At 44.7% G+C, this 27859-nt stretch overlaps 1 protein-coding gene across 2 annotated transcripts in view; it reads right to left on the bottom strand.

The window, feature by feature from the left end:
* The window catches only part of LOC139054488 (receptor expression-enhancing protein 5-like), a 28262-nt gene extending 2142 nt beyond the window's left edge, over nt 1-26120 (bottom strand). The window contains exons 1-4 of one of the 2 annotated variants that reach the window (XM_070531523.1): nt 25752-26120; nt 12478-12571; nt 7307-7445; nt 760-910 (exon numbers count right to left, since the gene is read on the bottom strand). In XM_070531523.1, the coding sequence (XP_070387624.1) occupies nt 760-910; nt 7307-7445; nt 12478-12571; nt 25752-25878 (511 nt within the window). In that variant the 5' untranslated portion in view covers nt 25879-26120. Of the gene's footprint in view, nt 1-759; nt 911-7306; nt 7446-12477; nt 12572-13217; nt 13740-25751 lie in introns of those variants that run through there. The other variant, XM_070531522.1, reaches the window with a different exon arrangement.
* Between the last annotated feature and the right edge of the window lie 1739 nt (nt 26121-27859).

The raw sequence follows: 27859 nt of genomic DNA, 5'->3' as shown, positions 1-27859 counted from the left end.
TCCGGCTTGGAGCATGGCAGCCGCGAGTGAAGAGGGAAACAGCGTTCGGATTGAAATTTCAGATCTTTCTGCGGCACGCAGCGATGCAATACTTTGCAGACACGAGCCCAATGTGTGCTCTGCGTTTGTCATCTCAATAAGGCCAGACCTGGTGAGCGGCCCTTTAGCTAACTATCATGGCCAACAGTTTGCGTAGAAAATGGGACAAAAAGCATGATACCAGGCAGTCAGCCTGCCAACATGTCGAATGAACCATGGGAGAACCAGCCTACGCATGGTTTTCAGACATTTCCAAACAGTTTAGTTCGTGGAAAGTCGTAGCAATGCCCGCCACCACATTCCTTCCCTTATGCCACAAACCAGATGAACCATATTAATGCAGCTGCATGAGGCAAATCATGAGACAATGCACAATGACTGAGTGATGTGGTTTTCTGCGGACAAGGACTACGCTCGGCAAAGAAAAATGTTGGTACTGCAGGACTGGATGTCGACCACCTGAGGTTTTCTTCAATATGTACTCAGGCTTCATGACAAGTGTTTTTGCACTCCACCACAAGTAGTAAGCAGCCGCAGTAGGTAGAGTTGAACCCACAACCCAACCTAAGTGGGGCCTCCAAACCACGATGGACATTGACGTTGGATTGCTATTCCTTTGCATCCTTGCAACAGAGCTTGCAACAAAAGTGCTATGATATGAATGCCAGTACAAAGAAGCAATTTATGTGCACACATTGTGAAGCATTAAAGGGCACTTACGCAGAACACTTCGGATGCCAGCACCAGCATCTCCAGCCAGTTTGTTGACGCTGGTCTCATGGCGCAAGAAGATGGGACGGATGAACTTCTGGTAGATGTGATCAGATCCATTTGGGCGTATAGGAGCAAAGCAGTACACAAGAAAGATGATCTGAAATGTTGCACAAATTATTAAAAAAGCAGCAGTGGTCAAGCCTATCAACAGAAACTGAAATGTTTTCAAATTTCCACACATGAAGTAGCCATTTTTCCTTATCGTATTTCCAAACAGCAACATCAGTGACTATCCAAACAACTTTATGGTACGACAACTTATAGCAAAAAGGCTTAATGAGAAAAACATTTGCTTGAAAACTTGAGAATACACCTTTTACTCAGCATGACTATAGGGATACATATAATAGTCTATTTCACTAGCTTCAGTTGGGCAGCAATACCAGCAGGTCACATTAGCCAATCACAAACAAGAATAGGCTGCAGTTCCCTTTACTGTCTGCCACTGATCCCACAGTGCGTTATTCCTACTGAATGGAAGGATAACAGAAAGATTAGTGGCAGACAATGGGCAAGGACTTTCTCAGAGAATTGCTCTCCTCACATATCGGTGCACAAACGAGAGCCTTCAATTGGCTCACACACTTGGGTGAAGGCTGGAGACCATCAATGTCATTGTCTCACAAGAGCAGAATGGGTATCAGACACAAACACAGAGTTTACTTCTCCCTTTCTATTAGTGTTTCTGCAGCTGCTTCTTCCCCTGTATCACGACATACAACGCCAGAGCTGCACTGGAGCTAAATTTACAGCTGCTCCTCTGCATCCCTTCAATGAATGGCAGTGTGCACACCCTAGATCAATGGTTTAGCATTGATCAATAGCTCAGTCTTCAGCATTTAATACGATCAGGATCACAACCCATGTACACAATTAAAATAATGTTACGATGAGATGCATTTATTTAAATATGCAGAGATGAAAAGAGTTGCTGTGCCAACACCAAGCCACTTCATAGACAAATGCACTTAATGCTTTTATTCTGTTTTTGGGTGACAGGGCCAGTCAAGCTGCCATAACCCAATTTTTTCCCCTCCACACCCAACGACATATGTGCATTTACTCGTGTACCACGAGGTCAATAAACTCAAACTCCTCCTCTTCTTCCATCCTTTCACTCTAGCTCTAGCATAGAAATATTTTTGTTTAGCGAATTGAGTGCACAAGCTAATACGGGCCAAAATTGATTGATTCAAGCAAAAATAAAGATGTATAAAGTAGCGCTGTCTCCGTGTGTCTGTTTCTTTCTACATCCTCGTTCTGTTGCACTTCCACATTCTACCAAAACTGATGTAGTGCTTTTTCAACCACAGAAGTTTGTTGCCCATTAAGGGGCCTTCCAACAAATCTTGAGAACCTATATACAGGTTGTTGGTTTTAATGGGTAGAGGAAAGGGATGCTCACAGGATATATCGTAACACTGACTTTTCTGCACTGATAGTATTACAATCAGTGGAAACTACCAGCAGAGAATATAATTAAAACAATGTCACTTTGAACACAAAGTCATTCTCTTTCTAATTAATTTAGATATGGTACAAATTATGTTGCACTTTTAATGCGATTAGGAGATTTGGGAACATTGGGATTAGGTCTTTAGGAACTTCGCCGAGTTTGCAGTATGTTAGTATGTCCTCAGGAAACCATTGTCCCGCTAACTTGGGTCTCTGGGTAGTCCATGGTCCAATGGGTAGAGCAAGCTGTTGTGCTGAGGGAACCGTGTTCGAAACCACTCGTTAGACCAACTTGGGTCACTACGTATGCAACACTTGGTATGCGGTGCTCTCCAATGAGCCTTTTTCAAGCAAACGTGGGTCACTGGGTATGTGTCACTCTTCAATGAACCCCTTTGTCAGCAACTTGAGTCCTTCAGTATGTGCCACTTTTCAATAAAAAAGAAATCCTATCAAGTTTATCCGGTGGTCAGCCAAATCAAACCTGTCATGTATACTTGCACAACCTTGTCTGAATATATATACAGTTAAACTTCGACATAATGAACTGGGAATCTACTTCATTACATCAAAATTTTGTATTGAGATTCGACTTTTTATGAAAATCAGTAGTCACTGATTGATTTCTTTTACGTGGAAGGAGTCACAAAATTTTTCTAATTATCAGGCAATTGAAAAAAGCAAATATGAATGAGAACAAAAATATTCATTTTGTTGAATTTGATTTGTCGGCGACATTTTTGTGCCGTCTCAATGATTTTTTTCGCATCGGCTGTACAAAATGACATCAGCCATAATTTCATGTCCACCCCAAAAGCTGATGGTGTAAACCGCAGTGAGACAATGCAATCAAGAAAACTCCTGGATGGGGATGCGAATGTTTCATTTGCCTCTTGCTTCAATGCATCTCTAAAAGTCAAGATTGTGCAACCTCCAGCACTACCGTATGTACTCGCACAATGATCACACTTTTTTGTCCAAAAAAATTGACGCAAATTCAGGGGTGCAATCATTACGTGGGTAAAATTTCCCGCGAAAACAAAACTTTTTTTCATCCCTCGTTTGCTGCAGGATGACAACGGGTCAACAAATAGGCGGCTGCCGCTGTAACAGTGCGGGACACCGAAACAAAAATGGCAGCCGGCGGAGCAAACCGAACGTGCCGAACACATTTTTTTTTTCTTCTTGCGAGTACGTTACGCACAATGAAACAGTTTCTTCCGTATCAGTAATGAATAATATTGTTACTATCGGCAAGTTTGTGGCAATAACGTAGCCATGACCACTTTGAGGGGACAGAAACAGAGATGGGTGCGCTTAGCTGCCAGTGACAGTAACCCATGGCAGGCACGCTGCGGAAACTGCGGCATTTGTCTTCACTACTATCTTAATACGGCACGCCTCCGCTATGGGTGGGCGAATATCTTAGCTGTGTTACAAGCTAAGATATTCAAGCTTATTCATCATATCATAAGAAGCCAACAAACACTGACACCAAGGACAACATAGAGGAAATTACTTGTGCTTAATAAATGAAATAAAGGAACGATAAATTAATGGAAATTAAAGTGGATGAAAAAACAACTTGCCGCAGGTGGGAACCGAACCCACAACCTTCTCATTTCGCATGCGATGCTCTACCTATTGAGCTACCGCGGTGCCGTTTTCCCATCCACTTTCTTTGGGTATTTATGTGTCCTAATAGAACCCTGGGAGTGTTTGCCTGTGCCACCACTCACAGACCTTGGCGGCGGACGTGGAACGTCTTTTTTGCCGCAGGCGTCACGAGAACGTGATCTTTTTTTAGGGTGAAGGCAAGTGGTCAATAAACCCACATATGCTACCTGAAGGCATAAATGTTGCCGGATTCGAGACCCTCGTTAAGTAATAACGTGAAGAAGGGGGGTCAACCGAGGGGCCCGATTTTTATTAGTCATATCATAAGAAGCCAACAAACACTGACACCAAGGACAACATAGAGGAAATTACTTGTGCTTAATAAATGAAATAAAGAAACGATAAATTAATGGAAATTAAAGTGGATGAAAAAACAACTTGCCGCAGGTGGGAATCGAACTCACAACCTTCGCACTTCGCGTGAGATTAGGGCTAAAGCTGCCAAACTCACGACCCGGTGCCTGTGGTGCCCGACACGTACACACAGCCCTGTACAAGTGGTTCAACCGAAATTGCTTCAGACATGGCAGCTTCCGCGTGCTCTGTCATGACTGCAAATTCTCATGAATGCGACGAAGCCGTTGCCGGTGTTGCTGAAGTTTGGAACGAGCTGTCAGAATTTCCAGAAGCTGTTGATGAATCAACAGTCGACGAGTTTTTGAGTGCAGATAATGGTGTTGCGACCACGGGAGAGCCTGAAAATGAAGACATTGCCGACATCGCACCGAGCACAAGTGAAAGTAGGCACAATGAGGAAAGCAACGACAGTCCTTTGCCCACATCCTCCGAGGTGATTAGTGCACTCGCACTAGTCCAGTGCTTCTGAGCAAATGCGGAAAGTAGCGGCCTCCGCTGCTCTGACTCCTTAGACAATGTGGAAGTGCGTCCGTCGCAGGCAGCAAAATTGCCCAAGCTGAAGAAAATATCGGACTATTTCATGGAAACTAAGGTAGTTTCATCAATAAAGTGATTTTATAAATGGTATGTGCTTTTATGACATCCAATTCCTTAGCAGGCTTATATCGAATTATGCTCTATATTGAATTGATAGGCATTTCTTTGCGAGTTTGATATAGCCGGGTTCGACTGTATAGAGAGAGATTTGGCAATCACTTCTCTGCTTTGTTCTCTGCCCATCTTTAAGAAAGGAGAAAACTGCAAGAAGTAGTGCACACGGGGATGCTTCAAAGGAGGTGTGATGCTTTTCTTTTTATTATGAAACCTAGTTGACGTACATTACCATTTGCATTAGGAACATTTCTGTGTCCATCCTAGACCTGTTGGTCCTTTCGTCCCCACCTGTTGTCATACCTTTTTACTCGTTCCCAATACACGCTCTTGCACTGAAATTAATGAAAGACCAACTAGACAAATCAGCCCCACTTTATTAAACTAACGTAGTTGGGTAAACATATCTTATACTTCACAGCAACAGCGCTAGCACTGTAGGGCAATGCAGCATTAATTTGCTTTATAGTGCATTATCACCGTTTACATGTACGCAATGTGCAGGAAATGCAAGGTAATGCACCAATGTCGTATTCATGTAAACGTGGCTACTAAGAAAAGCCAGAAGCTTTTGTTAACTCAAGGCCAGCAGTTACTGAATATATTATATTGTTATTTAGGCCGGTTTTTATTTAGGTCACGAGGCAAATACCATATTTACTAGCATAATAAAAGCAGCCCCCGCTTTTCCGATCAAGGAGTGTGTTTTTTTTTTCTTTTTCTCCCATGATGATCCCACCCTGAACTTGCTGCCAAGAAGTAGGAGACGCACGGTCCGATTCGGTTTTTGGTGTGGCGTTTGGCGGGTGCGTTTGTGTCCGACGCCGAATCGTACCGTGTCTCCTACATTTATTGTGATAGCAATTACATGGATGCTCCAGGCGCACTTTTGCCGTCATTGTTGTCACCACCGCGTGACGCATGGTGTAAGTGCGAGTGAAAGTGTGCGAGGGAAGCCAGCGATCGCGGCTCAATCTCGCGCACTATCTTTCGTCGCACAAAAGGCCCCGGGCAGAGGGGAGGGAAGGCCAGACGACAACGTACGTAGTACACTCTAGTTGTACTCTAGCAGGAACTACGTACTGCACAACCACGCCCGAGGGGAGCCGACGATGGCAGCTCAATTTCACGAGTACAAGGGAGGAAAGAGGGAAGGAAACGCGCTGTCTTTCGTCGCGCGCATGACGCTAGGGGGGGTGGGGGGGGGGGGGCATTTTACTTTAACAGCATCTGCGCATTGTGTGGCTATGGCGCACCCTACCTTCAAAGCAATCTGCGTCTTGCGTCGGGAACTGAGTCGATGGCGGCTCATACCTGGTGCTGAATTTTCGCTGCTCAGTTTGCATTGAAATGGATGTTTGCAAGTTTATACGGCCTATAAAACTACTATCCATACTTCGTGTAGCTGTCTACACATTTGCTAGCGCAATGAATGGTTTGCATTTTGGGCGAAAAAAATTTTTTTAGAGGTGGACGCGGAAAAAGAAAGTCACTCAGAATTTTACCTTGCATAATGAACGCACTCCCCAACTATGCGCATATTTACGGGGGAAAAACAGTGTGTCCATTATGCGAGTAAATACGGTACTATATTCATACATTAATGATACCTTTATTATATTTTGAGCAATTCATCACAAAACATAGGCAGCGTTCATTAGTTTTCAACATCTGCAAACTTCTGCAGAAATAGGAGTCTAACCTGATTTTTATCAATTTTGTTCGAGTTGCAAAAATAAAGAATTATCCGGCTTTACACAAAAACGAAGTTCCTGGGTTTAGTAACTTTCACTGCAGAAGCCAATTTCTCCCATTATCCCTTATCTTGTTGTGACATTGATAACTTGGTTGAAGGCATAGCAGCAGCATGTCTAAAAGCATTGAAAGGTTGTTTTAAAGGTACGCTTAAAATAAACATTCCTCTCCATTTATTCTCCAGTTTACATAACCATCCAGCAGGTAAACTGGAGAACGAAATTGATTTGATTAGTTTAGACTGGTAGATACCTTTTCCAGACCTCAATCTGCAAGTCCACTGAAGAATAAGGTGCTCTCCAAAAAACTGCAAATAACCCATGCCTGGGTCAAAAGCCAAACTTCTTAAATTTCATTATCTCATTGCTCCATCTAATCTCCTGCTGCCATTTACTGCATCTCCCTTCCCTTGGCATCTATTCCATTTGACCAACAGACCTCTAGTTATCTGTTCCATGCATCACATGACCTGGTAAGTACTCCTCTGCCTCTTAATCTCAAATAGAATATCGTCAAAGCATGTGTGATCCCACTGTCAATACAGCCATCATAGTATATCTATCATGGTGAAGAAAATGCAACAATAGAACACACTTGCCTTGGCCAGCCAGTAGAAGGGGAAGTAGCGCAGGATGTTGTCAGCAAAAAAGTCCACCACTGAGAAGCAGGCGAAAACAACCCAATAAGTGAGCCACTTGGTGTCGTCCTCCTTTGATGTGGACTCTATGGCACGCATGCTATTGGATGAAGGAAGCCATGAAAAGAAGAAAAGTGGTAACACAATATTAAAGATGTTACTAAAACATCTCTAGACATGACGGCCCGTATCAAAGAACTTTCTACTGAGGACGAGGACGGCAATGCTTTTATTGAGAGCAACTCTCCGTTCAACTAATAACTGCCTGCCACCTACTCACCCTCTTTCCCTTCCACCACAAGTGTATGGGTGTTCTCTCTGTTGATATGAGTCAATCCCTAGAGTCTGAGTGGACTACCAACATTCACACTGCTTCCTATGGGAAACTCTGTTTCGATTCTCAACCAATTCAGTTTGCGACCAGAACTTTTACACCTCAAGATTCCCTTTCAGCTCTCAAACAACAAGCTTCATATTGGTTGTTGCCATAAGCTTGACTAAAGAGAAATACGCATAACACACATTTGACTAATTACAGATTTGCACCAGCAATTTTGTTATTCTTTTTTCATACACAGTCTGAAAGCCTATTACAGTAAACTCAGTTGTACGAACGTCGGTTTATCGAATATTTCAGAATAACGAACTTTTTAAAAATCCCCGGCAGTTTTCTTATAGATTCTATGCAAAAATGTTTCACTTCAACGAATTTCGAAACAGTCAATATTTAAGTTTAACGAACTCGCCCAGAGGACCAAGGCTTGCCACGGCACTGCACTGCAGGCGCAACCGATGTTCGCCCTCATCAAACCGCCGCTCCAGCGACAATGTAATGTCGCTGGCGCTACAGCGCCCCTGGAGCAAAGCGGCGGCGCGGAAAACGAACGGCAGCGAGGCATGGCCTCCGAGATCGCCTGCACAAAACGAGCAAGCATGTAATCTCGGAGGTCATGAACAAAGTAACATCGCTGGCGCTTACAACGCCGCCAGAGCAAAGCGGCAATCTGTCACACCACAAACCACGTGGTGTGTGTTTTTTTCCGACCGGCTAGTCGTGGCATGGTCGTTGTCTCTTTCCAGCCTCGTCGGTTCAGCGTGTGCACACAAACGACCCATGTGGTGTGTTTTTCATTGATATGTACAAATTCCATTTCACACATTTCTAATCCTATGGATGCCATGTCTTTTGCTCCGTGAATTGCACTTCAAACTTTTGACTCTGTATGCCATGTCTTATAATGGTCTAGTGAATATTCAGTTTGGTAAACTTTCAGTTAAGTGAACTATTTCCTTTGGTCCCTTGAAGTTCACTCAAGTGAGAGTTCACTGTATATTGCCTCAGCAGCTTGTCAACTGTATGTCTACTGACATCTCAAAAACGCTGTCTGATATTGTTTACTAAGTAGAAAAGAACTATCTCGAGCAGACTGTCTCAATTATTATTATTTTCATTTCTTGCTTACCCCACGGCTGTGCATTGCATTGTGCTTATGTTTTCTTGTTGATGAGTGCAGACTGTGTGCTCAATATTCACATGTAGATGTGCGTATGCTGGTCACTGTAAATTAGTGAGTTCCCAATTCTGCTACAGAAGCTAGAAGCAGTTGTAAATAAAAAAATAAATAATTCAACGCTTGAGATTAGAGGGCATGGAGTGAGGATAAGAGGATTGAAGAGTGCAAGAAGACTGCACAGCAGAGGCTGAATTGCGCAGATATGCCTGTACCAAAGTACTCTCATCCCCCTTTTCCCAGCTAGCAGTGTCATTCGGCTCAAGGCTGCTTAAGGACAAAAGGCACATGAAAAGAGGTAGACTACCGCAATCATGACGCCAGCAGGACAGCAGGGGCCGATCGGAGATATTTTGTTCGATATGCGTTCTGTTCGGTTGCTGCAACGTCACAATGTGGCAGTATGCAAAATTTGTGACACCGGGGCGGAGAGAGCAGCGAATCAGGAAGCGATGACCTCCCCGGAAGTTTACTTCCGTCGTTTGTCGTCTGCTTGCAGACAGTATACTACAAAAGGAAATGTTTCTCGTCTTCCAAATGAATAAAATTTTTATCTAAAAAAATGTATTTTTTCTTCTCAAGCCCAAACACGTTTTCAAATAGTAGTACGTGTGACTTCTGCAATTTATAACTATTAGTTTCTTTGTGTCATCCCTAGGTGGTGTCGCGCACAGCGAGAAGAAAAAAGAAAGGAAAAACAACGGGAAGAGTGGCGCACTTTTCAAGAGGCAGCGAAAACATTCCAATGGCTCGCTGGCATCGATGATGTTGTCGATTTCTCTGTACAACCAACGAGTTATTTTTTTCGAGAAACAAGAACGACGCCGGAATTCACTTTCTGCCATTTCTTCAAACGCGTTTCGCACCGCCACTCGCTCTCCTCCTTTCTCTAGAAATGCCAGCGCAACAACCTAAGTTCCCAACGGAAGCACCATTTTCTCGAATTAAACTATGGATTGGATTCAAACGTGCCATTCCGCAGCCGAAAAGGCAGCCTGTTGGATCCAACCCAATCCACCAGATGCACCATGCAAAGCCGTATGATCGCTCCGAACTTCCCAGCTCCCGTCGGGTTTGGCACCTAGCAGACGAAATGCTCGGTGGGAGGATGATTGACAGGAGCGTGTCGTCATTTTGACGTCACCAAAAACGCGGCCGCGTCCCGCGGCTGGTGACGTCGGCGCGGAGTAGGCCAGTCGCGCGCGCCGAACAACCATCTCCGATCGCACCCCTGCTATGCACCTTAAAGGGACTGGCAAGCAATGTTTCGGGACCTATTTTTTTGTGGCGCAACGCAAAGCTCACCCTTGGTAGTGTTTACATCTGCAGCGCTTACTTCTAAAAGCGCGGGGATATTTAGTAAGCAGAATTTTTCGATTTGAAAAGCCTCTAAAAAAGTAAGAGTCCCTCCTCCAGCAACACTGAGAAGTGAGAACAATGTCGATAGCTCGCCTCGCAAATTGTGAAAGCCGCCCATCGTTCTGCTTTCACAGGAGCGAGTGTAACTGCTGTTAACCACCTACATTTAGACCTTTTCAACCACTTATGAAAATAAAGAGCTGGTGTAATAAGTTTGCTTTGTTGTACAGACATTTTGTATATTTGTATCGCATTTTCTCCCCAAGTACACGCCTACACCATGGCTGGCCGGCTCCCGTCATCGTTGTTTGCCGATAAATGAGCCAAGCCAACTCATTGAAAATGAAGGCAAAGGCAGCACCACTTTTGTGCTCACTACAAACGAAGGCTTATCTGCACATTGTAAGTCAGGAAAAACTTATAATAAAAAGCTTACTGCATTTCAATGCTAACCAAAAGCCCAGGAAGCACGTATGCTAGTAGAATATCACGTGGCGGACCTCTTATGCAGCTTCATGTTTTTGCCACGTGGGGTGCCAAAGGTCATTTTTCACAACCTTTAGTGATGAATTAAAAATATAAATCCCCGTTTAATGAGAAAAGCATGGCTCGTTTCAGTCACTACGATAGAGACTCATTCCATCAGCGGGGTTATCGATGTTGTGCCATACCATGTGCCTGGAGGGAGCTGCCATATACGTGCAACCCGTTGCTGTCATCGAGGCAACAGGAGCTGCCACACTACGTGCACCACGTGCATGTCAGCAAGGCGACGGGAGCTCTCACTTCTCAGCAACGAATCAAGAATTCGACGAGGGGGACTTCAAGAAGCACCCAGCCATCTCCGCGACGAATCAACAATTCAACACGAGTGACGTTGGCCCCTGCCAAACTGGTTCCTGCCGACGAGGGGTCGCCAAAAGGACTAAAGTGAGAACTGGCCCATTGTGAGGAGAGAGAATCGCTTCCAGCCGCCCAGTCGGTCTGATGCGCTCTTGCAGCTACATGTACGCTATCATCCAGTACCTGTAAATATTGTATAAAGTTTTTCGTTTCTCCTTCGTCTGCGGAAAGAGTCTGATTTTTCGTCCTCCACCCCGAAGTCACAACAACGTGAACATGCTAAAGTAATTCAAAAGGCGCAGCGTGACTGGAACAGAGAAAAAGAAACACAAACCACAACACAAGTGCTTAAGTTTTAACCCTTTGAGGGTCAATGACATAAATATACGGCACTGCGAGAAAGCCCAAAAGGGTTGATGCCATATATTTACGGTGCCATTTGTACTTTTAAAGCGCATGCCAATTTCGTAACTATTTTTCTTTTTTAGCATGCGCTGCCACTATGTGGGAATACAGGGAATTTTTTCCCGTGCCTCCCCCTCTAGGTTTTTGTTGCACGGTTTGTTTTAGAGCTAGTTTGCTCCAGCGCACCTATATACTACCGCTCGCGAATTGGCGCGTACGCAAGCTGGCGGCGGTTTGGGTTTTTTTCTGCAGGCGGTTTCGGCTTCTTACGCTCGCAAAACTGATGGCCATCTCGTTACTAATCGCCGAAAGGGCGACCACCTGTTTTTCGCCCGTTTAGTGCTCACAGGGGTGCGCATAGGAAGGATGTCGCTGTGCAGGCGTTTCCTTTTTTCTTTTTTTGGAGACTCGCGAAAACTAATTGCCTCTTGTTGGCGATAAGATGAAGATTAGCAGAAGTTCGTCACACGTTTTGCTTTTTTGACGGGCACACAACCACAGTTTTCTTGAGTACGCTCACCTACGTAGTTTGATTACGCTATGGGTGTAAATATTAGGGTAAGAGCAGGAACATTTGACACTTGCAAAATATTCTCATGTGCACATTTTCTAAGCCTTATGTGTATAACAATGCACCAAACTTTTATTATTTCTTAAAACTTTATTTCTTTTTATTGTTCTTATTCATGAACAAACAGTACATATATACCAATGGAAAATATTTTTTCTCCCTTTATGGTCCCCCTAGAACAATTACAGTAATTTTTTTTTGAAACAGGTCCCTCAGAAGAATTGGCATCTGCAATAAAAGAAATCGACCCTGGGAGGTCGCATATGGCGAATAAAATCGACCCTCAAAGGGTTAATGCTAAAGTAAGTTTGGCCAGAAATATTTATATGTTTAGATTCTTTATTTCTGCACTTGTCCTCACGCGTGCATAAGAACAGAAGTGGAGGCACCGCTGCTGGTATTACTGCATATCACTATGCATGCAGATAGCATGAACAACTTACGATGCATAAGCAGGTATGGCAAAACCAACAAGGTTACACAGCAGCTGGGCAAAGTAGCCAAAGATCATGTACAGTGCAAACAGGCCAGCCACACCTGCACAAAGAAAACATACCTTAGCATGCACGTGACACACAGGGGGATTAAACAATGCTTATCGGATTACCAAACACGAGAATGCGCGCTTTAGTAAGGGACAGCTAGGTTTCTTTTGCTCTTCAAAATAATTTTACACCAAATGGTCAGAGAAGAACAAAGAAAAAGAGTTAGTTGCAGTTCTCAAATAAAATCGGGATGATGAGCAGCTCAATTCAGTCTTTGTGCATGTTCTTCCATCTAGGTCAAGCAGAAACATATGCCCTGTGAAACAACACAAAAAAGCTGAATGAAGTGAAACAAAGCTGGCACACAGCGAACGTGATAACCACAAAAGTGATAAACGTAAAAACAGTGCTTGCAGTATAGAAGGCACATACAACCATCAAAACCTGAGGGATGCAAGAGGATTACGCATCATAATCATACATCTTTTTAGTTTGTCGCTCCCCATTTTGCTTTTCGTGCCTATTAACAAAACCAATGCAAAACTAGTTGACTTCAATCTCAGCACCATCTTTGTGCTCCTTTGTACAATGCAAGTTCTAACTTTTCACGCATATTTCAGCCAGATTTTCACAATGTGTCAATGCAGCACAAACCACATTGATGCGAATGAGTCACATGCAGAGAAAATAGTGCGTACCCATGCCGATGTAAGCTCTGTTCACACCCAGATACTGCTCCAGGAGCGCAAACACAAGCCTTACTTGTGGTGGGCTCTCGTCAATCTGCCGCAGCACAAGAGCTGCAGCTGCTCCTTCAGCCTCGTATCGATTTATAGGGATGCTCTGGCCATATCCACCCACTGGGACACCGTACTGGGAAGGCAACGCCTGTTGCCATGTGCTTTGCGTTAGTTCAGGACTTCTTGGCACATTGGTAGTTTCTGCATAGTGCCCTGATTCTGCCTGAGCTCCTAGAACATTTAGAAAATTCTGCAAAGGTGCACCCTGCTGTGTAGGTGCTGCCTGCTGTGTCACTGTTTCTTGAACGGGCTGCTGAGGAAATGGTGGCTCCCCTTGAGTGCCTGTTGAAGGCGGTGGAGGCTGAGACCCAGGTGCACCTGCTCCGGCTGCAACTTGCTGATTATTTTGCTGATTGCTTTGTGCCTGCAGTCGGGCCCAAGGATCGTCAGACATGTCGTTTTTCTTTGGAGCCAATGATGTGTACCCACTATGGAGAATGATGATGGACATAAATCAAGTGGCACATACCCACAATAAGGAATGGGCCAAAAATCAGTGATGGTTCCCATATTTTTTTCTTCTTCTCTGCTCAATGTCCAGTTCACTTCCAATTCCGTTATACTCCAAATTCTCTAATGCAGTGGCTTTTTACTGCTCATTCTCCGATGTCCCTTTAATGTGTACCTAGCCTTATTTCTCAATTACACACTATTCTACTTTTATTACACCTTCAACTTTTCAACTACAGTAGTTGCTTATATGTTTCTTTTTTCCACTCAAATCTTTACCTGTTCTCAATAGCGGGTACATGCCTTAGTTGAGGATCATCACTGCTTAGTGTAGATGAAACCTAGACCACATGACCAGCCACGTGTGTGTATATGTGACTCTGTTGATGACTTGCGTTTGTCTTTTATATCTATATACTATATCCATGTCAGAAGGACCGTCTGTTGCGCTAGTTGGTCTAACATTGTAAATTCTAAATACTGCGCTGTATTTGGAATGCACAATATATCCATGTATCATATACTATGTTTATATGCATGTATGTATGTATTTATCTATTCTTTTTATTTTTCGACATATTTCGTATACTAGTGCTTTGCTATGTGCCTTGTACCTTTGAGTTTGTACCCACCCCCCTCGCAATGACCCTCTTAGAGTTGCAGTATGTACAAATAAAATAAATAAGTTTGTCTTTGCACAGCACTGTGTGCTGTAGATTTTTGGCCCTATAGGATGTTGTTTCTGTTCCTTTTCTTACTACACACCCATTTTTTATACTGTTCCTGCTATGCCTTCCCCCAGGCATGTACACAGGATTTTTTTGGGGGGGGGGCCCAACCCATGGTAACTTTTCTATGCAAATGTGGGGGAGGGTACTTTTACTAGTACAAATGCGAATAATGCCCACCATTTGCCATAAAGACACGTAAAGCCACAAAAGAGAATTGAAATAATGTGCATCTCACACGTACACCTGTGAGATACACCTCTTCTTTACTTGGCAAACAAAGAACCACATCAAATGGACTCGCGCATGAAAGGTGCGAAGGAAGCACCTTGCCAAGAACAAGTTAAGAAGCGAAAGTGCAAAATAAAGATTTCTAGTGGCGTTTTTTTTAATTAGCTCTGGAAGAGCCATAGAGAAATGTATACTTATGGAACAATCACAGTTATTTTGGATCCCTCGTTTACTGCTCTAACAAGTAGCAAAACCGACTCGTGTTGTTATTTGGGAAGTTGCGTTACGATGTGTGGTCACCAGACCCGTACAACCGCGTAGAGCGCAGGATGCTGCAGTTCTAGACGTACTGCGCCCACCGCAGAAGGTTAGAAAAAAAAAACATTACCACTGCAGGAAAGTGGCTACGTCAGGCGGCTTGATTGATAACTGTAGAAGCGTCATTCAAAACATGCAGAATTATTCTCCACTTCGGGCAGCATTTTCTTTACTTCCTTTTTAAAGTTAGTTGGTTAATTCGGGTTTAATGGCGCAAAAGCGACCAAGGCCATGCTGCACCAGCCACAAGATATTAAGAATTCAAATCTTAAAGCAGCGCAAGCAGCGATACTTTAGAGTTTGTGTAAAAAACCAGTTTCTCCTAAAAAGGTGAACAAGTCAGTGAAGGGCACTAGTGGTTCATCTCCGAGTATTGATGCGGGGTGTAAAGGTATGTGTAAGTTGTAGAGATTCTAGCTGTAAAAGCCTTTGTCTCTGTGTTTCAATGTTTCGATATGTCATAATAATGTGCATTATGGTGAGTGGTTCATGGGACTTCTCGCAAGTTGGCGGGTTTTCGTTTTGAAGTAGAAAATTGTGTGTCAGGTGTGTATGCCCGATTCGAAGTCTACATAGGATCACCTCATAGAAGCGTTGTTGGTGACTGCACGACTTCCATTCTCTAAGCAGGGGTTTTATTGTGTGTAACTTGCTATTTGTGCATGAGTCCCATTCTAGTTGCCACTTTGATGTCAGGGCCTTATGAATCACTCGGATACTGTCTTTGTATGGAAGTGTTGTTTGTGTTGTACCTTTGTGCGCTGCCATGAACGCGCATCTATCTGCTGCTTCATTCTTGGTATCCCGACATGGCTTGGGACCCAGCAGAATCGTAAGGTTCTTCCGTATTCATTATAGGCCAACATGTTTAGGATATCACCAATTAGGGGTTCAGACGTGGAGTTAAGGTTTAGAGATCTGAGTGCGCTTAACGAATCGGTATATATGATAGCATTCATCTGCTTGTCGCTGGTAATTTTTTTTACTGCTGTCCACATTGCAAAAACTTCGGCGGTAAACACTGAAGAAAAATTATTTATCCGAATAATATTTTGCCAATTTTTTGTTACGATCCCGACAACTACGTATTCTTGCGTTTTGGAGCCGTCAGTGTAAAACTCCGTGTAATTTTTATATTTTTCATGAATGGCTCGGAACACTTGTATTATTTGTTCTTGTGGAATGTCTTTCTTCTTTAGATGTGTTAGTGTCCAGTCACATAGCTGTGAAAAGTTGTACCATGGAGGCAACCTTGGTGGCCTTTCAGCAACCTGCAGGGCCTCATGAGGAACATCGTAATTCTGACAGTATTCTTCGTGTCGTAAGATTAGTGGCCGAATAGTGTTTGGTTTGTTTGTGTAGTGTATCCGTGATTTGCACTGCGTTACGATGCTGTAGCATATATGTTGTGGCGATGATCGAATTCGTAGTACATAGGAAAGTGTAAGTAGTGCTCTGCGTTGCTGTAAGGACGGCTCACTGCAGTCAACATATAAACCTTGGTCAGGCGATGTTCTGTAGGCACGGCTCACCAGTCGTAGGCCAAGATTGTGAACTGGATCAAGTCACTTAATGTAGGACTGCCTAGCTGCACCATAAACTACACTACCGTAGTCGAGAATGCTACGTACAAGAGACTGGTATATACATAATAGACATGTTCGGTCAGATCCCCAGTGCTTGTGTGATAAAACCTTAATGATATTTAGTGCTTTATTTGCTTTTATCTTAGTTGAGTTATTGTGGGCAAGGAAATTCAGTTTTGTGTCAAAAGTTACACCTAAAAATTTGTAGTCTTCTTTGACCGGCAGCGTTGTACCATACAATGTGAGAACTGGAGTGCAGTGTAAACTTCGCTTCTGGGAAAAGAGAACTGTAACAGTTTTGTGTGTTGAAAAACGGAAACCATTTTTGTCGGCCCATTGTGTCAGATTATTTATCGTTATTTGTAGTTGTCTTTCGCAGGCGGGTAGATTTGAAGCGCAGCAAGCCACTTGCAAATCGTCGACATATAATGAGTGCATAACAGATGATGGGATAATTTTATTAACAGAGTTCATTTTGACAATGAAAAGTGTCGTGCTCAGAATGCAACCTAGTGGAACGGCATTTTCTTGTGTAAATGTGCGTGAAAGTGTTGTGCCGAGACGTACTTGAAATGTTCTATTTGACATGAAATCACATAGACAATTTAGCATTCTGCCGCGAATTCCCAGGTCAGCCAGGTCTCTTAGGATTCCATATCGCCACGTCGTATCATAGGCCTTTTCTAAATCGAAGAAAACCGTCAGACAATATTGCTTGTGTAGGAAGGTGTCACGTATTTCCTGTTCTAGTCGTACGAGATGGTCAATGGTGGAGCAACCCTTTTTGCATCCGCACTGGTGCATATCTATTAGGCGTCTTGTTTCAAGGATAAATGTGAGTCTTGTGTTTATGATGCTCTCATAGGATTTAGCTGGACAGCTTGTTAATGCAATGGGTCTATAGCTACTAGGGGATGTTGCGGGTTTACCAGATTTTAGAAAGGGCACTACTATCGCATTTTTCCAATCTGTGGGCATTACCCCAGACTTCCATATCATATTGAAAAATTTAAGAAGTGTCCCTACCGATGCTTGAGGTAAGTGTGCCAGCATTGTGTAGTGGACACGGTCAACACCTGTTGCAGTTATTTTACCGCCAGAGAGAACTCTGTTCCATTCATGTATTGCGAGGGGGTTATTACACATTTCAGCTGAAGCCCCAGTGGTGGGCAGTCTCTGTTTCTCCGCCGACTCTTTATATTTTAAGAATGAATTTGAATAGTTTGCCGAGCTGGAGATGTTGTAAAAGTGTTCACCTAATGAGTTGGCCTGGTCCTGTAGTGTTGTATGTGTGCCTGGGCATGTAAGTAGTGGTATTGTGTAAGATGAGTACTCTCCTCTAAATTTCCTCACCTGGTCCTACATTTGTTTTGATGTTACCGTACTATTAATTGAAGAGATGTATTTTTGCCATGATGATTTTTCAGCATGTCTACGAATGAACCGTGCTTTGGCTTTCGCTTGTTTGAAGGTTAACAGGTTGCTATAGGTGGGATACCTTCGTAGGATTCCCCAGGCCTTATTTTGTGCTTTTTTAGCGTCGGCGCACTCCTTCGTCCACCAGGGGTTTAGCTTTTTGTGCACAATACCCGATGACTGGGGTATGGCCTTTTCTGCCGCACAGATTATAACCTCAGTGATTTTTTTATTAAGTTTGTCAATACTTAGCTCTGGCGAAAAGACATCTTCTAATATCGCATTCTCCATAAAGACCGGCCAGTCCGCAAGCTTTAATTTCTATCGACGTGGTCCAGTTACCAGGGTTTTTGGTGATGATAGGAGTTTGATGAGTGCGGGTAAGTGGTCGCTACCACATGACGTGTTGAGAGCTTCCCATTCAAGATCAGTAAAAAGTGAAGGCGAGCAAAAAGCTAAGTCTAAACAACTAAAAGTGCGGGAAGTTGGTGAAGAGTAGGTCACAGCACCTGAATTTAAGAGGCAGATGTCATTGGATAAAATAAAATCTTCAACCAACTGTCCTCTTTGGTCAGTTTTGACACTCCCCCAAAGAGTACAATGAGCATTAAAATCTCCTACTAAAACAAATGGTTCTGGTAACTGATCCGTTAGATTTTCTAAGTGTTTAGTAGTAAAATGTGTGTGGGGTGGAATATACAGTGAGCAAATGGTGATGGTTTTGTAAGATAGAATGGTGACAGCTACGGCCTCTAAAGATGTATTTAATTGGACATTTCGTGTAGGAGTGCTGCCCTGCACGACTATAGCCACTCCACCTGACAAACGGCTGGAACATTCGCGGTCCTTTCGGACAACGGTGAAGCCTCTAAGGAATTGACTGTGTTTAGGGCCTAAGTTTGTTTCCTGTAGGCAAAATGCGATTGGCGAAAAGTTCTTTGTTATGTCTTTAATGTCACCTAAATTGCGAATCACTCCTCTACAATTCCAATGCACGATAAAAGCCATAGTGGCAGAATTGAGAATGGTAGGTGACATTTGTTAGTGGGAATGTACTATTGGAAGAACGGTAACCGTTCAGGTTACCGGTCCCTTTGTTCGCGTAGTTATTGTGAGCTTGTCTTTCTTAGTGCGCTCCAGAGAGCGCTGATGTTTTGGGGTCGATGACGCCGGAGTTTTGGTGTCGACATCCATAACCTTCTCCAAGGCGCTGGATGATCGAGAACCAGGCACTGAGATGCGTGTCTCAGGCCTGGGAGTTCGATTTAGCCTGGGGTCCTGTGGAACTGGGGTCTGCAGGCCCATCTGTGATGATGATGATGGAGCAGCACTGGCTGCTGCCACCAAGGGGACGGATGGAGTTACTACTGGGCCACTGACTGCGGTCCCTGTAGACTCCCGAGACCACTGCGGTGCTGTCCCCTGCCGCACCGCACTGGCGTAGGTTGTTTGAGGTAAGTGTGCTAGTTTCTTTCTTGCTTCATCAAAGGAAATCTTCTCTTTCACTGTAAGTGCAATTACCTCTTTCTCTTTCTTCCAGCAAGGGCAAGACCGTGAATATGCTGGATGATCTCCATTGCAGTTTGTAGTGTGGAGCAGCATTGCAGTTTTCCGACTGATGGTCATCGGCACTACACTTTGCACATGTCGATTTACCTCTGCATGATTGCGATGCATGTCCGAATCTCTGGCACTTGAAACACCGCCTCGGGTTTGGGATATACGATCTTACGCTGATCTTAACATAGCCCGCATCAAGTGTAGTAAGTACAATACTGGTACCAAAGGTAAATATAACGTGTTTGGTCGGGATTTGTTCGTCATTTCTTCGGAGAGTTATTCTTTGAACTATGATTACATTTTGTTCTTGGAAACCTTCCAGTTCTTCATGGCTTAGGTTTAGGAAATCTTCTTCTGATATTACACCCCTGCTTGTGTTGAGAGAATGGTGTGCTGAGATTGTGACTTTGATGTTACCGACACTGGTGAGATCAGCGAGCTTTGCGACTTGGTCTTTGGTTTTGAGTTCAAGGAGGAGGTCCCCACTTGACATCTTTAAAGCTTTGTATTGCTTTCCGATTTTTTCTACTAGGCATTTTGCTATTAGGAATGGCGATAGTTTTCTCATTGGCAGAGATCTTTCACTGTGGATCACATGATAGTGTGGGAATGTTTCTGCGTTGGTTTTCAAAGTGAAATCGAAAATTGCTTCGGTGCGCCCTCTTTTGATAGGACGATCTGCAAGGAGGGGGGGGGGGGAATGCATTTGCCATGAATTCTTAGAATATTCAGCGGCGATGGTAGCCACTCACCACCGAGCCCAACAAGGGGACACTACGAGGTTAGGAACATACCTGTATACGTCAACTATACAACGCCGCTATAACCTAATATATGTACCCAAGGTTGGGTAGATACACACGATTAACCCTTGCTGCCTGGAAAATGAGAAGTAAACTGAAGTGAGCAGAAGACAGGAAAGATTCAAAGTGAGAGAGAAAGACGAAGAGTGGAGAGGGGGACAGGAAGAGGCAACTGCCGATTTCCCCCGGGTGGGTCAGTCCGGGGTTGCCGTCTATGTGAAGCAGAGGCCAAAGAGGTGTGTTGCCTCCGCCGGGGGGCCTTAAAGGTCCAGACACCCAGCATCGGCTCAACCTCCAGGATCCCCCTTTCCCCAGGCACGGCTAAGCCACGCACGGCTACACGCGGGAGGGTCCAACTCTCGTGTGCTCGGGTACGTGGTGTCACAACACACCAAATGCCTGCTGACGCAGACGCCCCTGCGGGGTTCCTTTTTAAATAAAAAGATGTTGATCAATAAATATTTTCACAAACAATTTTCGCTTTTCCTCCCCCTTTGGCTGTTGCCTTGGCTTTCTCCCTTAGTAGATTCGCTTAATGCCTCATTTCCTTGCAATTCTTGTTTCCAGTTGCCAATATTGCACGAAAAGTGCTGTACAATAAGGGAAAAACCAGACCAGGTAACGGGTGACAGTCATATTGCTTATGGGTTGAACAGTTATTGCAGGGTCTGATGATGGACGCGGTTTCATAATATTTTATTTTCCACCTTATCTAACCCATATCGCGGATATATAGTTCCGAGGATCCGCCAGGGTTCGCGACGAGCCATCACTCGAGAAAATAATGATGCAAAAGGAGAAGTTAAACACAACTAGTGTTTTCTCCGGCCACAGCTCGTTCCACGAGCATACAGACCAGCTGACTACGAACCAAATCCCCTTCCTGGCCCCTGACATCAGTCTAAACAAAGAAGGTTGAACTAATGAAGCGACAGCGATGCGCGTGATCGATGGTGACATAAAAATTGTGTTGGGGATTATAAATAAAATAAGATATTATAATTAAAACAAACTATGCCATGCCTGCTGCAACAGATCATGACAACTGAATTCATTCTGAGTTAATTGTGCAGGCACCGAATCGATGACAAGACTGGCCTCCACATGCCAAGAGGTGCCGATAACTGCCACCATCCAAAAGGAGTGAAAAAATTGACAACCATTCCACTCTGTGAAGATGGAATGGCAGCAAAAGCTGCCATTCCATCACAGTCAAAGCTCTCAAACGAAAAGCAAAGTGTTTCACCTCCGTTGCTGGTTGGTCTGAAGATGCTGCAATATCGGGCCGACCCGCGGCAGAGGTGAAGCAGGCGTTAACCACTCGCCATACATGGGTCCATACCGAAGGTAGTGCAATGCCGGGCTGACCCCCGGTGAAGGTGAAGCAGACATTAAGAACTCCCCATACGTAGGCTGAACCCGAAGATATAGCAATACCGGGCCCACCCGCGGCGGAGGTGATGCAGGCATTAAGCGCTCCCCATACGTGGGTCCATCCCGAAGGTAGTGCAATGCCGGGCTGACCCCCAGTGAAGGTGAAGCAGACATTAAGAACTCCCCATACGTAGGCTGAACCCGAAGATATAGCAATACCGGGCCCACCCGCGGCGGAGGTGATGCAGGCGTTAAGCGCTCCCCATACGTGGGTCCACCCCGAAGGTAGTGCAATTCCGGGCCGACCGGCAGTGAAAGTGAAGCAGACATTAAGAACTCCCCATACGAAGGCTGATCCTGAAGGCATAGCAATACCGGGCCCACCCGCGGCGGAGGTGATGCAGTCATTAAGCGCTCCCCATACGTGAGTCCATGCCGAAGGTAGTGCAATTCCGGGCTGACCCGCGGTGAAGGTGAAGCAGACATTAAGAACTCCCCATACGTAGGCTGATCCCGAAGATAAAGCAATACTGGGCCCACCCGCGGAGGAGGTAATGCAGGTGTTAAGCGCTCCCCATATGTGGGCCCATCCCAAAGGTAGTGAAATTCCGGGCCGACCCGCGGTGAAGGTGAAGCAGACATTAAGAACTCCCCATACGTAGGCTCATCCCGAAGATATAGCAATACCAAACCCACCCGCAGCGGAGGTGAAGCAGGCGTTAAGCACTCGCCATACGTGGGTCCATCCCGAAGGTAGTGCAATGCCGGGCCGACCCGCGGTGAAGGTGAAGCAGACATTAAGAACTCCCCATACGTAGGCTGATCCCGAAGATATAGCAATACCGGGCCCACCCGCGGCGGAGGTGAAGCAGGCGTTAAGCGCTTGCCATACGTGGGTCCATCCCGAAAGTAGTGCAATGCCGGGCCAACTTGCGGCGAAGGTGAAGCAGGCGTTAAGCACGCCCCATACATGGACCGATACCGACAATTCCGATGGGGGCGTAATAGGATCCCGAGTCCACAGGGGTACGTGCCATTGATCTTGGACCCTTTTTGCAATATCACCAGGATCGGCCCACATGATTTTTTCTGTTAACAGATGCGGAAAAATCTACGGAAGTTAGTCATACCCCGCTTTCACTGTAAAAGGTAGCAAAATGGTAACCACCGAGTAGATTGATCTGTCGACACTTTAGGAATGTGTGTGAGGAGTGTTTGCTTGGGCGGGTGGGGGGAGAGGGGGGCGGGTATGGCGCTTACATTCGGGGGGGGGGGTCCCCCTGGTTACATGCCTGCCTTCACCATAATAGGGTGACTGCATCTCTTTCTTTTGTTTTGATTCCAGTGAAAGAAATTTAAATCTTTTAAGTAAAAAAAAAGTGAAAGGAAAGTGTATAGCTTCCTGATCAGCCAAAACAGATTTAAACAGTACACGACACTGAAAATTCACTCCAGGTTCAAAACAAGCCAGTTGGAGTTATGGGTAGTCAAAAGCATGGGATAAGACAAATTTTTAGCTGTTCCTTTTGCTAAATCAGACTTTTAACCATAAAGACTATGCTGATTGATTTGATACACAAAAAAATGAAATGGGAATGACAAAACTATTATTGCATTCACATGTTCATCTTAGACACTGACCACAGTGCTGCTTTAATGCTCAATGGATTGCTCTAAAACACACTGGACCTCTGTTTCAACGTAATGCCTCAATACAAGTTTTAAAAAAATGTAGTCAGCCAATGTTTCACACTTGAGGCAATGTCAAAATCAAATGCACTCTTCAACATTGTGTGATATGCTCTCAAAGGTACTTTTGTATATGAACAGCAGTAAGTATTCCATATTTATAGCTATGAAAGAACATAATTAAAATCTGTAATACTCTGTAATACATAATTATAATTACGAAATAATAATTAATCTGTAATAGATCAGTGAACAATGAAGTTCCTGCCAATGATGGCTCCCGAGTGCCGTTCTGCATGGAGGACTAATAAATGAGGATACATCTGCAACATCCCCCCCCCCTCCGTGTTTGCGCAATGATAGCCTGCGCATTAATTTAAACACAATCACAAAAATTGGCACCGCTTTTAATTTCTATGTTACTTCAGGTGTGCTGTGATCATAAATGATAATGATGATGTTTGAATACAAATGTGAAAAAGGAAAAGATACAATGTCGGCTTGTAAATAACATCAAAATGTTAGATACTTGGCACAGCATCAGAATACGAAAGTATGGGTAAATGTGCAGTTAGGCAGCAAGGCTAGCGTTGCTGCCATTCCAAGGGCGACCCACTGCAAAAATGAACTCTATAACATAGAACTGCTGTGGCCTATGAAAGCTTATGTGTGCGTACGAAGCAATACCAGATAGATAACTACAAAGAAGCATCAGAAGTGACAGGCAAAAACTTTATCATTTGAAGCCAACAAACAAAGACGCCAAAGACAACATAGGGGAAATTACTTGTACTTACTAACTGAATTAAAGAAATGATAAATTAATAGCAATGAAAGCAGATTAAAAAACAACTTGCCGCAGGTGGGGAACAATCCCACGTCTTCACATTATGCGTGTGATGCTGATTTCAGAGCATCGCACGCCTAATGTGGAAGACGTGGGATTGTTTCCCCACCTGCAGCAAGTTGTTTCTTCATCCACTTTCATTGCTATTAATCATTTCTTTAATTCAGTTAGTAAGTCCGAGTAATTTCCCCTATGTTGTCCTTGGCATCTGTTTGTTGGCTTCTCATGACATGATTAATAAAAATCGGGCCCCTCAGCTAACCCCCTCTCTTCTCAGGCAAGGACTTTATCGTTAATTTCAGACAGTGCCACAATGTGAAAGCTATAAATGTGGTTTGCTGTAAATGTGTAGTGCAGGTTTCAGCAGACGCAACATAAAATTTAGAAAAAAAAGATTTTCAGTTGTTTCTTCAGACAAAGAAAAAAAATAACTTTCCCGCGGTCTGCAATAACATTCCCGCGGTCTGCACAGTACTTACCAGGCAATAGTATGCCTTTAGGAAAACGGCTGTGTACGCAAGTTCATGGCGGCCGAAAGCGGAAAATATTGCACGAGACAAAAAACGCATTGCCATTTCGCATGACTCACTGCACACTTTTTCTTTTTTGCCAGTTGAGTAGTAAACTACGTGGAGAATTTATCCGAGCCGACTTCATGGCTCATCTTACATACACTAGACGTGAGAAAAGTACATAAAACAGAAAAATGGGTTCGGTGCAGATCCAGCCCCACCGGAAAGCCCGTGTGCGACATATCAAAGCATAAGAAAAATAATACTGTGCAAGAAAAAAACGATGCGCTTCTCGCCATGGAACCGTTAAAGACTTGTAATGCTTGTAACTCAAATTCTGCGTGAGCTAGCTGCCAGCGATGCAAAGTCATGCCCTGTGCTACCTTCAAGCGAGCTTCACGTGGTTGCGCATAATCAACAGCTGGCATGGAGAAAAGCAGCACCTGGGCATAGCTATGATCTGGGTCAAGAGGCGTGCTTGCGGCCTACTGTACAAGTTACAATACCTCTCCTTTCCCCTGACTTGCTTTCTAGCACTAAGTAAGATATGCGCACGGAATGCGACCCGCACGTGCATTCCGGACGCAAACCGCGCTCTCCAAAGCCGCGAGTCACAACAGGCACCCACAAGGTCATACCCGCCGGCTGCTCATTGTGCCAACCCGTCCGGAGAGGCCTCCGTTTTCTTCCTCATTGCTAACCTGCATATTTCTTACACGCTACAGGTGCAATTTGTCTATCGTCGTAGCGTTATTTCGCACGTTGTAGAGCCATCTCCCGGCACTCTTAGAAAAATATTCGATCAGAAGCAGGAGCAAAGAAGGAATAGAGAAAGCATTAATGCCATTAGTGCACATGCCGCGAGCGAACGGTAGCAATGCGGTGCAGTGAAGTAAGTAGTCACCAAACCAAACACACCGAGAAGGATGTAGGCCCGCTTGACGCCAGTCCTGCTTTGGATGAAGTTGAAACCTAACTGCGCCTTTTCCGGCAGGTTTGCAATGATGGCCTCGGCCCGGTCAGCAACTTCCTTCACGTTCACCATAGCTGGTTCTGATTTTGCTCCTCAGATGCGGACCAAAATGGCGCAGAAAATGTTCTCTCGTCTCTTCTTCGGCCGATCCTGCCTGCGGCCACAACTACCGCAACGCGACCACAACTACCACAGTTCGCAAGCCGAACGGCACACCTGCCACCAGTACGCGCGTGCGTTTCTCTTCTCGTTGGCGTCGCCCGCGCGCACATAAAAAGGTTTACTGAATAGAGCACGAACAACCTACCATAACCGCCTAGATGAACCTACTCATTCTGCCCCATTCTGATGATTATGATATGGTGTCAAGATGGTGTGCGATTCATTTTCACCTTCAGTGATGTTCCGTGCAGGAAATGTTCCCTTTTTCGAGGAATTTTCAGCCACAATTTTTAACGAGAGGGAATGAGGGAAACTTCATTGCAGAGAATTTTAAGAACTATGAAGTAAATAAAATTATGCCTTTGAGCAAGCCATCACTTTCAACCCACAGCAGACTCTTTCCAGTGCGCGTCGTTTTGTTAGAAGTGTGCTGTTTGGTACAAAACTGGTACAAAACGTCAACTGCCGTTTGTTCCGTCAATATTTGATAAGGTGACCTACTCAGGATCGCGAAAGAGCTGCGAAGCACCAGTGGTAGCGGGCGCTGGAGTTCTGTCTACGCGGAAGGTGTGTCGGGTCCCGACATTAGAAAGGGCCACGTTAGAAATTGAGTTCTCATGTTGCTACCGAGAAACTGCGTAATGTTTTCCAGCACATACACACAAACCGTGTGGTACTTTTTGCGTCACGACGATAGGAATGGTGGAGCTCGCCGAAGCCCAACCCACGGGCAGGCGCCACAAAATAATGACACGTTATAGTAATATATATATATATATACAATTACGCCTAGCCGCCAAATTGCGACGCTAATAAACCTCCTTGATTGCGGCCCGCGACTTCTGCAATACCAGGCAGAACCCTGTGTGTGTATGGGCAGGGAAAATTACGGAGATTTTTCAGAATAATCACAAGTGGGGAATTTTCGTGCATAGGAATGGGAGTTCTTCTGCAAGTTGTGGAACATCACTGTCTTCAAGGGGGAAATGGTGCCAGCAGTGCAGAATATTGAATTACAGGCGTTGTGCGGTTTTTCCAAGTGATCTCCGTTTTTCAGTTAAGACTGTAAACTAGCTCTAGCCGTATTTATATCGGCTACGGGACCCCCATTATTGTCAAAACCACTGCAATTCTACCAACCGGTCTACACGGGTCGATGGTGTATCACACGTGCATAGCTCTCAAACTTATCACTACTATGAGAGTAGGACTTTTGCGAAACCCTTGTAGGCAATGTAACAAATTCATGTAAGACAAAAATTGACGTATCAGCTAGATTTGTCCGCTTTGAATGCTCTTTTAGTTCGGCCAAATGTTCTAGTGGTTACACAAGCGCTGCTCCCACACTTTGACATTTTTCGGTTGCGCCGAGTGCTAACGTCGCTACGGCGTTGCGACGGTGCCCTAGCCAATGACAAAGGGCGAAGAGAAGAAAATTGTTATAAAACACGACGCCAAGTCAGCTTTTGTGTTCCATGTCGCGGCCTTGCAGGAGCCGGCATGCGAAATTCATATAAGCCCTGACGTTGAGGGAGTTTTTAGACCAGAAGGCCAATATTTAATCTTTGAAATGAAAAGGTTTTTACCACGTCTTGCGCTGGAGTTTGAGGTATAGTAGCGGCGCCTGGTGGCGGCGCGGGAAACGACATCTGGGTCGTACCAGCTTGGGTCGTATTGAGCCCTAGCTGGCTGTGGCGAAGCACGTTTCTAGGCCGAGTTTTGCGTCGATTCGCACTTTTTTCTGCCCTGTTGCGAGTGCGAAAAGGCTCGTCACTTCTCACAGATCACGCCGACCACGCTGCGAGCTCGCCGCAGCCTATAGTTTAACGAAAACGGACTCTCCGTGTGCCCTGGGACGTAATGCTAGGAGCAGAAGGAATCCGTGACGCCG

The sequence above is a fragment of the Dermacentor albipictus genome, chromosome 1 (assembly GCF_038994185.2).
Source record: "Dermacentor albipictus isolate Rhodes 1998 colony chromosome 1, USDA_Dalb.pri_finalv2, whole genome shotgun sequence".
In the NCBI taxonomy this organism is placed as follows: Eukaryota; Metazoa; Arthropoda; class Arachnida; order Ixodida; family Ixodidae; genus Dermacentor; species Dermacentor albipictus.
The sequence above is the reverse complement of the archived record's forward strand: the minus strand, read 5'-3'. Positions and strand labels throughout refer to the sequence as shown.